Source organism: Mytilus trossulus, chromosome 9 (genome assembly GCF_036588685.1).
Source record: "Mytilus trossulus isolate FHL-02 chromosome 9, PNRI_Mtr1.1.1.hap1, whole genome shotgun sequence".
In the NCBI taxonomy this organism is placed as follows: domain Eukaryota; kingdom Metazoa; phylum Mollusca; class Bivalvia; order Mytilida; family Mytilidae; genus Mytilus; species Mytilus trossulus.
Genome location: NC_086381.1, coordinates 74148807 through 74163992, shown reverse-complemented (window position 1 = coordinate 74163992; position 15186 = coordinate 74148807). Strand labels below are relative to the sequence as shown.

The following is a 15186-nucleotide window of genomic DNA, read 5'->3' as shown; positions in this document are numbered from 1 at the left end:
TTGCTAACTGTTTATTTCAAACTTATTGTAATTTGATAAACGTTTTTATATGTTATAAATCAAATATGAGTATTTTAGTCAATTCAGTGAAGTTCAACGTGAATTTGACAGCTAGTGCCCCTTTAAAATATGCTCTAATGTATTGTACGGTATTACATTTTATCATTTTTATTCGTATCATTGTTTGTTTGTATTGCTTGACCCTTATATTTACGCAACATAACGCTACAATCATAATACTGAGCTACCCGTAAAAGTTTTGAAATGCAAGGCCATAACTAACTACTGGACACTTTCTTCACTTTTACACTACAAGGTTACCTAAGGCGGAACGAGGTAATTTGAAATTTCATCAATGAATTTATTCATTCACAACTTCTAACTTAAAGGCAGGTGTGCTGTGGGTGGGGCAGATGACAGACGGAGCGTCACGTGATGTTAATTTTTCATTCATTAAAATTTACAAATAATGTGATGTTTCCAAATAAAGCCATCAACGAAAAATCGACACAATGATTTACCTTCATCAACAAGCTGTTATCCAATTTTTGAATGATTCAATTTTGGTGCACAAAAGGATAAAGCATTCCACAAGTCAATTTTATTTGTTGGAGTCCATTGTTCTTTTATGCTGTGATTCATAACAAATTTTCTGGGTGCTTTCACTAACTGTTAAGTGATTTCTTGTCCAAGAATATGAAATACCGAATTTTGTACCTGGACATGTAAATTCCGAACTAAGGACTTTGTTTCCTATTTTCACTGATTGAAAATTTGGCAAGACGGGACATCTTAAGTAGGGTAGATATCAATATTAAGAACAGTTACATGTTTCAATCGGCAAACCTCGACAGATTCCGCTACCCTGTATACGAAAGATTTCCTGAGGTGTTCAAAATGAGGTTGACTTTGTGCACTTAAGATGTCAAAAATTAAAATTCTGAAACAACTAAATTTGTTATTCCCATTTACCTAGTCAGAGTAATCTCGGACTACATTTACCCATAAATGTTTTAAGCACTTAAAAAAGATCATAATTAATATTCAAAAGTCATGCTTGCACTACAGTTCTGTTCCATTTCATAAATGTGACTTACCGAATTAGTCTGTTTACCGGATTTGTAATAACATGAGCAACACAACGGGTGCCAAATGTGGAGCATGATCTGCTTTCACTTACGGAGCACATGAGATCATCACCAGTTTTTGGTGGAGTTCGTGTTGCTTAGTCTTTATGTTCTCTATGTTATGTGTCGTGTACTACAAATGTATTTATATTGGTCTTTTTCTTTTTTAGCCATGGCGTTGTCGGTATTTTCAATCAATTTAATGTCCCTCTGGTATCTTTCGCCCCTTTTTGCACTACTGTCCCTATGAGGACAGGGTCACACTTTTACTTCCAAGGAGATATTACCGATTGCAAATGGTCTGAAGCTAGGCCATGTATATAATCTGAAAATATGGCTTATGCTTAATTTGTGTTGCTTGTTGTATGAAATGGAATTTCTTCTGCATGTTCACAAACGGTTGCATTTAACGAAAGTTAACCACATTCAGAATTGCAGTACATATCACTAGTAATTCTTGTAAGCAGAGGAGGTATCGACCCAGTGCAGTAAAGAAGTGAAAACATCACGTTATAAATTCATGCGTCTGAAGCCCTCTCTGGATTTACTACATCAGGTATACTAACAGAGCAGTTTTGGTTTTTGTAGCTATACCTCTAAAATAGTATATACGTATAAGCTTGAAAGATGCACTTATACACATTAGATATTGACTGGAAATTAGAAATGGATGGACCGAAAATATAGGGAGCAGTCACATATAATCGGATATTAACGCATACAGAATAGACAATAATTTGAAAAAAAAAATAAAGAGTTATAATTACAAAGGACAAAAAAAATATAGAATAGACAAAAAAATAGACATATAGCCCCTCGTGAAGGATTTCAGCTGCTACTATAAGTTCAATATCTGCAATATCTTTAAATGTCGTCAAATTATTTCACTTGAAAGGGGTTTGCTGTAGTATATGTACGTACATAAGGAAACGACACTTTATATATCTTTTGAGTATGGTGGAAAAGGGAATGTTTTTTTAACACTTGTTACATATAAGGAAAATGAAACCGGCGAAGGGGGAAACATTTTTTTTATTATTATTATTGTCGAAAAAGAATTGTATGTCCCCTAGATAAAAAGAAGAATGGTTGGTTCTTGAAACTTAATCGAATACAGGAGAGCGCGAAAAAGTGAAACATTGAATTTCGGTTCATATATATAGTTGCAGCTGGCAAGAATTTCATAACATCTGGTACATGTGACTGTGTATCTCTAGATTTTTAACATTTAATAGTTTTTTTAACTGAATACATAGGACACACCTTTCTTAAACTTTCAGACAACAGGATGGAAAGGAAGAATTACATCCTCAGGCGACAAATGACATAATCTGAAAGTTCATCAATGAAGTGGTTCATTCATCACTTGTACGGCAGGTGTGGAGTAGGAGGGGCAGACGACAGACGGAGCATCACGTGATGTTGAAACTCCATTCATCAAAATTCAAAGTACATTATATTTTTACTAAAATAGAAGAAAAACGAATAATGGATACTATGATTAACTATCGCCGATTTAAAAAAAAATGATGAATGAATTATGAAAAAGTAAAACTGTATTTCCCACGACGAGTTTGTGTGTGGGCGTGTATTTTCGTCTCTCGCTCGTACGCCTAGGCTAGAACAAATGATGAGTAAACTTATCTAGTAAATCTTAAAAGTTTCATGTTGTATAGTTCAACACGTACACACATAAAAAAAGAGCACCAACGTGCATGAACAAGATTATGTATTGCCTCAATTACTGGTCCTTGATGGTCCGCATGGCATTCACATTCACACACAAATATACTATGATTATATAACAAATGTTCTTGAAATAATTGAAAGACTATTTAAATTTATTTTTGTCTGTGTAAATCATGTTCATTTTATTCCAGACGAGATTCCAGAATGGATCAGAACAATTCAACCAGTTACAATAATCTTCATGATGCTGAATATAATTCTTATTTTCAAACAAATAGTGTTGTATGTACTGTTGTCGTTTAACCTTTCTTTTCGACAATCAATAATTCAGTTTCTTATTAAATAAATTAGGATATTCTAATTAGAATATAGGCTAAATCCCCAGCTTGTGTAAAATGTAAGATGGACACTGCTATTTTTGGTTTATCTTCGGGTTTTTTCTCTTCAACTTCAACAAATTACATGTTTTATTTGCCATGCACATATAGAGCGTATGCTGATGGCAGCGCTTTTTTTTAAGTCTCCATATGGAATTTAGACGGAAATCTATAATAGTTTAAAACATAATTTCATATGTTTTAATTATTATTGTCCAGTTAAAATGTATTGACATAATACAAATAAAATTGCGAGTGGAAATAGGGAATGTGTCAAAGAGACAGCAACCCGACAATAGAACAGACAACAGCAGAAGGTCACCAAGAGGTCTTCAATGCAGCGAGAAATTCCCGCACCGGAGTCGTCCTTCAGCTGGCTATTTTATAAGAGATTCAGCGCCATCCTTCCATCTGCAAAATACATAAACTGTAAGTCGACCTACTAATCTCAGCTTCTTCGTACACGTACTATACGATGGATCGAATTTTGTTCTTATCTTGAATTTGCATGAAACATTTGCAACTGAACGCACTGTTATAAACATTTTGCTACGGTGACTACCAACCGTGCAAGGGCTGTATAGCCAGTCAAGGTGACGTCGTGTAACAAAACTTCCATTTGTTCTTGTATGCTAACCAATATATATAGCTTTGAATGAGTCAACATTATGACTTTTGTGCAAAAAGTATGAAAATTATTCGATTATTTTGACATGTGCACAGCTACTTTTAATATTTGAAAACCTATATTTTACAGTACTTGATTTGTACTTCAAATGTAAGTACTACATATTTTTGTTATACCGTTTCATTTTCAACATTTAAGTTTGACTATTTCAAATCTTTTAAAGTTATCATTTTCAAATATAGAGTATTGTGATCACTATTGGAATTGTTTCTGTCTCAAAGTTTTTTGTAAACATTAAGTACTGAAAAATACATAAATATTACAATAATTTATAGTTAGGAAATAGTACCAAATGTTAAAAGTGACTATAGATTTTACCTACAGAAATAGAACCTATTCAAAATTAACAGTGTAAAATTTATCACAAATTACAGTATACAATAATGTATATCATAGCTCCAGTCACGGAAAAAAAACCCGCGTCTTTAAAAAGCATTTGGATTAATAACTTCATCAAGAATTGTGCTTATTATTTTTTCATGATGAAGCCATGCAGAGACCACAAGCAGATGTTTGGCATAGCGTTGGTTACCCTCTTTCTGAGTTCATCTGTTATCATTTTAGTTCATCTTTTAAACATTATTAATAGACTGGATAAAGTCAGCATTGTTCTGCTTCCAATTAATGCGATGTCGTGAAAAAAAATCAAATGGACACATAACATTTGCAATTTCTGACACGTGACCCATCTGCCCCAATCACATCAAAGGGCACTTGGCACGAGACTGGCATAATGACACAGATGCATGTCGTCTGCCATTTTTTCAAAACTTCATCAGCTTTTTGTTTAGAATGCCGATTAAGTTACACGAATATGAAATTTAATTTGTCGTAAATGTTTCAATTAAAATGTGGGAAACGGATTTTATCTGTGAAATTTATTATTTTTGTTTTCTTTCACTTTTATGCATATTTTTTAAAAGGCTTAAACAAATCTCGAAAACAAGCACACGGACCCTTCATATTTTTGGCTTTTTCAGTTCCTTTATTTATATACTATCAATTTACAACAGTCTTTTGAAAATCTTGTTATTTTGAAGCAGAGTAGCGAACATCTTAGATAGAAGTTCCAGTAATTGTCAATACCTCTAGGTTTTCTTGAATAAAAACATATACTGGTGCCCTGTTAACACTGAATGTACAGCTGACAGCAAGACATATTGAACACGATAAAAAATAATAATGCAAGTGAAAAAAAAACCAACATATTAATCGATTGTATATATGGAATCGACATTTTCCCTATTGGTATATCTGAGAAACTTCGGTAACATCTTTATGGAACTTCAGATCGTATTTTATAGCATTTTTATATAACTTTTCCAGTTTTGATCTGCACCTTTTCAATAAACGCAAGAAGTTTCAGATCGCAATTTATTTGAATACGTTAGATAAGATTTACAAATTTCTTATATATAAATTATTTCTAAAGTTTTTGCATATGAAGCATGGGCTTTGATCATTGTTGAAGACCGTACTGTCACATATAGTTGTTAATTTCTGTGTCATTGTGTTGCTTTCTTTTACGGTTACGGAGGAGATCTCACCACAAAGAACACATTGTTCGGGGAGATAACTCTTACAATTAAAAGATTTCGACTAAACAGGGTCACTGTATCTCATTTTTTTGTGTGAAATTTTGGTTGCATGCTATAATTATGTATTAGAAACCAATGAAATATCATATATTTTTTCAGGAAAAACTTGATCAATGATGGAAATGATTTTTATAACTTTTGTTTTATGTAATATAAAACAAATTACAACGTACGTACTCTTACAAATATTTGATATATTTATATATCACTTTAAATTTTCAAAGGTTGAAAAACAATTGAATAGTACACATTTAACCTCAAATTTGGTATGATAGTCCAATGTTAGATCAAAGGGAAATAATCCAAATCGTTTTTGTTCGTGTTTTTCAAACCTGTTTTTTTTTATTTTCAGAATTGACTTAAAGGAAATATTATAAACAAATTTTGAAAATGAAATCAATCTTTGTCCGTCTGAAAAGCAATTAGAAATATTTTTCAGGGAATTTAAAATATGATAAATTCAAATTAAAAAAAATGTGTTCATATGATATATATTTATGCACTTGTCATGGGAAACATTTTGTTAAATTTTTGTACACACAATCTCAAAATTTGAGAAAATGCATGTATTCTAAAATTCAATCACTTCAAAAGTTTAAGCGCTTGAATCATGAATACACCACATCCAAAAAACTTTGAATTCAGAAAACCTTTTCGATATTAGAAATTTCTTTTCTCACATAGAAAGATATTTATTGGAACCGGTTTCATTACAGAAGTCCATGTTTACATTATCTTTGCAACGTTTTATATATGACTCCTTAACAATAATGAAATAATGATACGCGCTTTTTTTTTTGTAGAGAAATATGGACTTATAGAACAATAACGCTGTATCACTGAGTTTGGTGATGCACGAATAAGTAATAACATCGTTTCTTTTATTAATTTATTTTCAGCCCTCTTATGAGTATCTACCAACTGTGATGTTTTAATGTAGATATGTTCCCGTCTTGAGTAAGCACGCAATATTTGCCACTGAACACCAAGCAATCAACTAGTCAAATGATCACAATATAACAGTACGTGGGACTACACATAACCCTACTTAAAACACAATGATTATACTTTCACTTTTTTTTTTACTTTGTAAGATCTTATTAATGATTAAAAAATACTCATGAGAAAAACCGTGGGGAAGATTGGTAATGGGAGAAAAACTGTGAAGCTATTAGCAACTTTCCGCTTACTTAATAGACATAAATCTTTACATGTTATACATAAAACACTGTTGTCATTCGAATATAGTGGTCATTCTTCAATATTTACTGGATGAATATGCGTGTCTGTTTACAACTAGCGATATTTTTCTTGTTTTTCTGCGTGGTTTCAGCAAAGCCACACCACCGGCGATTAGGTAAGTTGAATTCGAACTTCGCACTTTATATCTTCCGAAAAATATTTAACAGCTTTATATATATATATATACCGTATTTTAGCTTGAAATTAACATTTATCTGCATATGATAGAACTGAAGGTATCCACAAAATACAAAGCCAAAAGCAAAGAATACCGCATAGCGGTTACACTATCATGATGCAGCATTTCAAACGGTTGATTGTTTGTTTGTTTGTTTGTTGGTTGCATAACGTCCAGTGGCAAATATTTCATGCATGTTCAGGACGAGAACAAGTTAACAATAAATGCAATAGGTAGGTCTTGTAATAGAAGACATCCTGGATGACGGTCGATGAAATTTGGGCTGCCACTGGAAACAGACGGTATATTGGATAGGGACAGGAATTTTGATTTACAACAGGTCACATACGGACCGCTTACACAGTTGTTGTAAGGGTTCTTTCCGTGCGAAGAGCGTGGCACTTTCTTTACATGAGGCATCGGATTTAACGCCCCCATTCTGACCGGACGACGTGGCTGCAAACTTGATACATCCCGCATAGCCGGAGCAAACGACCAACCACATATATATATATCTTGATAGAGGGTTGCTGCTCACAAGGAAGCTATTAAACCAAGAGTTCCAAATGGTGAAATTGAAATCATCCCTTCGTAAATTTTACGGACGCCATCACGAGTTGGTCGACCGTTATGGAATAACCGTTTCACAAATGATATCGGATATGCTCCTTGCGTCGTAACTACAATCCATCCCTTTCCCTTTCATGAATATGACCTACCGAATAAAATTATTTACCGGATTTGTTATCACATAAGCAACACGACGGGTGCCACATGTCGAGCAGGATCTGCTTACCCTTCCGGAGCACCTGAGATCACCCCTAGTTTTTGTTTATTCTTTAGTTTTTCTATATATTAGCCATGGCGTTGTCAGTTTGTTTTAGATAAATATGAGTTTGACTGTCCCTTTGGTATCTTTCGTCCCTCTTTTAAAGACGCGTTAATTATAACACCTTACAGCTGTCGATAAAAGAGAGGCGAACGATACCAAAGGGACATTCAAACTCAATAGTCGAAATGAACTGACAACAACATGGCTAAAAAAGAAAAAAAAGACATGTAAATTTTCAATAAACACAACACACATAAAAAAACAGCAGAAATACAACTCTAACACAACAAACTACTGGGAGAGATCTCATGGGATACGGAAGGGTAAGCAGATCCCTTTTCACATGTTAAACATGGTGTGCAGTGGAGAACACATACGGGTGCGTTGTATTATATGACAAAGGCATGGAAATATAATATTTCGTATTTTGGAGCATATGGAAGGTTTTATAAATGGTTTTTTTTCGAAAACTCATCACTCCTCTTTTAGAACATTACAGAATACATGAAATCATTTATTGGTTTCAAATCCGTAAGCTGGATTGTTTACAATATTTAGAACTTTTGAAATACTTAGGCTTTTCTACCTCAGGCATAGATTACCTTAGCTGGATTTGGCAAAACTTTTAGGAATGTTGGTCCTCAATGATCTTCAACTTCGTACTTTATTTGGCCTTTTTGACCTTTTTATTCGAGCGTCACTGATGAGTCTTTTGAAGACGAAACGCGCGTCTGGCGTACATACAAAATGTAGTCCTGGTATCTATGATGAGTTTATTGTAGCCAAAAATACAAAAAAGACAATGCTTGGAAAATACTAGTACAACAAAACAAATATGCTAACAAAGATGGGATAATACTATAATAAATCATTGCAAGAATTAAAACTGCAAGTTTTGGTAAATAATAATTTGTTTACAATTAACCATAATTTTTTCACTGTTTCAAAACTATATTTTTAATGTGAGTAAAACTTCAAAATACAAATAAAAACAGAATGTACATATAAATTAACGTGTAAATTTGTACAACATTGTTTTTAATTTTTGTCAGCTTAATTATTTCTAACCTTATATAAATCATTTTATACAAATAATATAAAATACATATCTATTTCTTCTTAGAAATATCCAGGTCTGCATGTCAGAACGTTGAATCGATGGAATGGTGTTATAACGTTCGAATAAACGACTTTGGTGGTGTCACTGCTCTCATGTGCTACGACTTGAAGTATGCTACCAAGTGCTGTGCGTTTTGTCATACTGAGATGATGCTCGTTATGGATGGGAAATAACTCCATGCATGAACTTCAAGGTATTTTTCTTAAGTTTTCAATCCATGTGCATGTGTTTGAAGTTTTATTTTGTCAAGTTACCAAATCATAAAATGGAATAATGAAAATAAAAATCGAGGTAGAGCAATGATATATCATATAATCGAACAGCGAAGACAAACACCTTTTTCATTAAATTGATTTCATATAAGGGTTAGCATATACTTCTTAATTCGTTTTAAAGAACTTACACAATATTGCTTACACTTTCCTTGAACGTTGGTGGATAGTTGTCTCATTGGCAGTCATATCTCCTTATATTTATATCAGAAGTTGATAACATTCACGGACGATAATGATGAAAAGTATTTGCAAGGTGAACTGAATTTGTAGTATATGGTGGTTTTTTTACACTTTGATGAATAATGTTCGATATATTTGTGTTTCAGGTTGTGATTATTGTTAACAAGAAAACAGAGGATATTAAACAAAATAAATATATAAGGCTAAAGCAGCTTCGTCACGTAAACTAGTCTTCTGTGGTTTTTTTTGTTACACTGAAATTATCAAAATATCAATCATTTGTATACCCCGTCGTAAGCAATGAGGGCATTAAGTGATACCCTTGACCGTTCTGTCGTCCGTCCGTCCGTCCCATTTTCCTTTCCGCACTCTACAATTTACTCATCCAAATTTTATGAAACTAAACAATGCTTAACAACACGTTTGGATTTGGGCAGTACGTCATTTAAACCATTCTAGAGTTATGCCCCATTTTAACTTGGAAAATTAAAAAGCTGGAGCGGGGGGACTCGTGTCCTTGGACACATTTTTCTTTTAGTTTTTTAGTAAATGCAAAAGAAATACATTTAAAATTTAAAATTAGCCGCAAAAATATTGTGAAAATTGACGCTAAAAAAGATTTTACAATGGGAATTATTTCATGCATATCCAGGACCAGAAACCGCCAATTCTCTAAACGAATCATAAACTTAAGAGAAAAGACTCTGGACAATTAGCTTACACATACAAAACGGGAAGAACATCCATAATTGAAAAACAAAGAGTCCAGTTGTAAAAAGGCCAGAAAAATTATATTAAAAAATAAGGTTAAAACAAGAAAGCATTAAAACACAAATTAATATATACACGGGAAAAAAATATAAGATAACAAAACAATAAGATAGCATCACAGTGTATAATACACTTTTCTCTTTAACAAACTTATCAGTCAACCTTTGATTATCAGCATTGATGTTGTTTGATATAATTCTAATAGTCCCTTCTCCATTGGAATCATTTAAGACCACCAGCAAATGTAGTTTGAGGCCCTCAATAGTCAATTCTGATTTGCACTTTGACCAGCATTGCACCAATATAACTATAAAACTATTTGTACGACTATCAATCTTTTATCGTTGTCGTCGTCTCGTGTGGAAAATGTGAACTTCCATTTTTATAAGCTATTCCATCATCTGGAAATATACGAATATTTGTATATACCCTTTGTCTTACTTATATCTCAGGAACATATGCATCATCTCCATATTGATTAATGAAACTATGTCACACCAGAAAAGCCAAACTGAACACTTTTCTCTGGCAGGTCATTCTTTTTGACCACATCTCAAAAAAACTTTCTTTTAAGATTTAGCAGAGACATATAATAATGTATTATAGTATTATATGTCTCTGGATTAAGATAACAATAATATTTTTGCTATGTTTATATAAAATTGAGAATGGAAACGGGTAATTTGTCAAAGAGACAACCCGACCACAGACACGATAAAGCAGAAAAAAGTAAAAGGCCACCAATTGGTCTCAACACATGTCACGAGAGAATATCGCACCACAAGAGCTTGCTTTAGGGGTTATATATATCGATGTATATAAAAAAAAAACACGCTGGAATGTGTATATTTAGATAAGAGGTACCAAAAAACAACAACAGGCCAGCAAAAACGAAAAATACTCCATAAAAGAATCTAGAAAAGATTAAGGCACGACTCTGCAGAAAAAAAATTAAAAAAAATGTTATAAGGTCTCAATTTTTTTTAATCATGAATAGGTTAAAAGGTTTCAAACAAAGGTAAAACAACAAAAACTGTTGAAACCAAATAAGCTATAAAGGCAGAGTGACCGGATGCGCAAACAGGGTGAAAGTCTCCTGCACCAATCATCAATCCATTAAAATATCACAATCGGGAAAAGGACAGATCAGACTGCTACTCTTGTTTCTAAAGTTCTAATATAGAGCGGTAGATGCTTATCACTTGTGAGTTCAGAAACAAACACATTGAGGCCAGTCATGGGGGTATGCAAGTAATCACATAATCACTATTTTTAAGCTAATATAATCACGTAATCATTAACTATTTTTTCAAACAAGCTAATAAAAAACCAGTCCTAGATTATCAAATAATCAAATGATTATGAAATATTTGGTGTTGTAATCAAATAATTATGAAATATTTGGTGTTGTAATCAAATAATCGGCATTATAAAACGGCCAAGTAATCACATAATCAAAAACCCAATGATGAGGTTCCACGTGGTACCAACCAACCAATTCTTGATTGTGACAGTAACCATTATAACGGAATTTGATGAGACTGTTATTAAAGTGAGAGGGTTAGCGCTATAGAACCAGGTTTAATCCACCATTTTCTACATTTGAAAATGCCTGTACCAAGTCAGGAATATGACAGTTCTTGTCCATTCGTTTTTGATGCGTTTTGTTTTGTTTTTTGATTTTGCCATGTGATTATGGACTTTCCAAATTGATTTTCCTCTGAGTTCAGTATTTTTGTGATTTTACTTTTTTTTTATATGTGGACTCAATTTTAGTCGTTCTGTCTTAAAATCTTTACAAGATAAGTTCTATGCACACAATAAATGTTTCGTCAGTGACGATTGAGTCCAAAATATTTGAAGATCATAAACTTATTTTAAAAAGAAAGAATAGGAGAGCAGCTTATACCCCAAATTGGAAAAATGGGTGTATAGCCAATGTCGGTCTCAATGAATCTGAGATTTAATTGTGGAGGATATGTTCCTTATCTAAAATAATTTCAAGAAATGTAATAGCAGCAAGTTTTAATAACACAATATCCGGGGTTTTTGTATGTGCCAATACCAAGGTTGTACCCATTGGAAGGTACAGTCCACCAACAGATCATGTGGTAACAATAAAGGTCTCCTGAATGATCCTCGATGAATAGCTCGGTTAGAACAGTTTTTGTGTAAGAAGCGCACACAAGTTATAGTTGTTGACCAAGCAAGTCTGTATAGTATGAATATGCATAACAGTAACATAATGATATTGATTGAAAAAAATTGACAATTGGAAAGTTGAAATCATCACGGTTGTTAAAGATTATAGTTTTAGGTCTTCCATCTGTCAATATCAAGGAACAAATCAAGACATGAATTAAACCTTCTAGTGTTTGCATTGTCCTGGATCTAAAAGTCCACTGGGTTATACGAAATGAAACCACTTACCGAATTGTGGTTTGCTAAGTGACAGGCCATAATAATTTACGTGTAGTGAAATTAAATAATTTTGGAAGTTTCTGATTTCTCTTTTTTTGAGTCCGTATCCGTATAATCCTATATATCACTGTGTTGTCTTTAATCAAATAGCATTATTTATGTCCACCTACGGGATTTTATAATAAGGTTTTCCTCATCTGAAAATCTTCATTTTTTTACATGTAAAATATTGAATGTATTTTGAGTGCGTCGGGAGTGGACACGATAGAATTGATCTATATTTTTGATTCATAAGGAAACTTCCGCCTAAATAATATGATATGTATTAGCATAAATATGTTATAACTACTATATCTATGTAGTATATAATTGTATATCTGACTATTCAGTAGAATTATTTTATAACATTTGATTTTAGATCAGTTGATATATGCAGGAGTAAAGTGTAAAAAAAATTAACATATCTCAATTTTTATGAATAATTTTCTTTTATCACCTGGACATGCCGAGGAGATGTGGAGTCTGGTCACCCACACTAAATGCCTCCCCTTTTCCTAAAAAAAAGAAGGAATATTCGTTTGAGGCTTTCCGATCGGATCGGTCAATACTGCAGATAAAATTTCAAAGTTTGAACTTGGATTGTAAAAATGAAAAATTATGAGAGTAGCAATAAATGACCATTACGTGTTAAACTTATTTTCCTCTTCAATGTGTGGGCTGGAAGAAATAAGGGAAATCATATGTTTCTCCCCACCCCCGTGGAAGTAATCATCAGTCCTAAATCGTTAACATCATTCATGCAGTTTTATTAAAGGGGTACTACTCGCTGTGAAATTCGTGTTCACCGATTTGAATCGATATCTCACATTTAACTTACATCTATGTTAAAACATTTATCCATATAATAAAAGGTCTAAAATAAACAATTTACAGGGCATGGGCTCGATAATATATAACTTCGTTTCGTGTGTATTTTAGTTTAGACGCAAGTCGAGTTGACATCCGGAGACCTATGTCTGTTTAATTTCATATTATAGATTAAAATATATGATAACCATTATTTACCTGTTTATTAAAGAATGATATTTATTGGATCGTATTATAGTCAATCAAATGATTTACTATATATATATAGCTTTGTTTCACTTTCAACGATCTTAAATGTTGACATTCTTTTTCTTTAAGACATTATTTTTCTTTCAGTAATAACTCAACACGCACAATACTTGCGTTATCCATATCTTGATAAGGGGTTCAATTGGACTTCACATGAATACGGATTCACTGATAAGACAAGAATTATGCACTTGCAAGTTAATAATAATCCATCATCATTATTTCGGCTGAGCTTATTTTGACAAAATTGAACCATACGGCCGCTAAAGCGAATTACTGTTTCACTATTTTACTTCAACAAAAAAAAGATTGTTTTATATTTTTAATGTATCTCGTAGCGGGGTAGTGCCCCTTTAACACTACTAATCTATGAGTGACATATATTGACACAGTCAATTAAAATAAATTTTGAAATAATATTGATTTAAGCAGAGACACAAATATAAAGATATATAATGTTCACAGATTAAAGACATTAGCATATTGATCATTCATTGGAACTGAGAGAAAAAGAAAAAAAGAAGGAATTTAGTGTTTCCAAGGATTTGTACAGAAAAATCATCGGGAAGTTCCTGGAAAAATGAAACAATTTATTTTAATACATAAATTACTGATAGATTTCCTGACGGATAATCGATCGGTTCTGCATCAAACAGATTAATGCCACGTGGGTTTGTTTAGGTTTTTAGTATCAACTTCCGCTAATGAATATTCATGTTATTAAAATATGGTGGCTGCCAATGTTTTGGTGATTTTGCTGGCAGTCGTTCGCTGTTTACATCTCTCTGATGGGTCCTCGCACTGGGTTGTCACTGAAAATGGAAGAGTCCAGGCTCAGGTAATTTAGAATACCGACCAGACATCTTTCAGCTTACTCCAATCATTTACAGACATCTAAAACAAACACGAAACTTGGACATTGCACTTAGCTAAACGTTCGAAGCTTGTGTTGAATTTAACCTTACATCATGTTGCTATACACTGATGTTGACGAGTTTATAAAATATGTGCTCTACAGACAATTCTATTCACTCCTAAGCTAAAAATAACTTGTTAAAAGCCTTTTATGACATTTACAGGTACGGTACATGTAGCTAAAAGTTTCAGATTTCTACTTCTTGAATTTTGTGGTCAGATTTCATTTTGGGAATTTGGGGTTAAGGAATTCAGTTCATTCGATGAACACAGTGTAGAATAAACTCTACATCTGCATGCTGTAAAGAATATCTTAGTTACAAACAATGTATGATATCAATGGATATGTAGTACATGTAGTATGTATGTATGGACTCCGTGTCCGTTCGCCCTGATTTGCGTTCGCCATACTACCTGTTTGTTCTGATACCTGTTCGCCCAGGGTCCATTCGCCTAGATTTTTTTTTTCTTTCTATTTGTTGTCCAGTCGCATAATTTTAAGTTTTTGAACAAAATATGCTAAAGTTTAAAAAAAAAAATGACAGAATATTTATATTACCGTAATCATTTTGTCATTTTCCCTTTGATTTACAGAGTAGAATACTGTCTGGTATACAATCATATTTCTCTTTATTGATATTTGTTAACAAACTAATT

At 32.9% G+C, this 15186-nt stretch overlaps 1 protein-coding gene across 3 annotated transcripts in view; it reads left to right on the top strand.

The window, feature by feature from the left end:
* Positions 1-14315: 14315 nt before the first annotated feature.
* The window catches only part of LOC134683404 (tetratricopeptide repeat protein 17-like), a 46850-nt gene continuing 45979 nt past the window's right edge, over positions 14316-15186 (top strand). For all 3 annotated transcript variants that reach the window (XM_063542687.1, XM_063542686.1, XM_063542685.1), the window contains exon 1: positions 14316-14452. In XM_063542687.1, the coding sequence (XP_063398757.1) occupies positions 14342-14452 (111 nt within the window). In that variant the 5' untranslated portion in view covers positions 14316-14341. The remainder of the gene's footprint in view (positions 14453-15186) is intronic.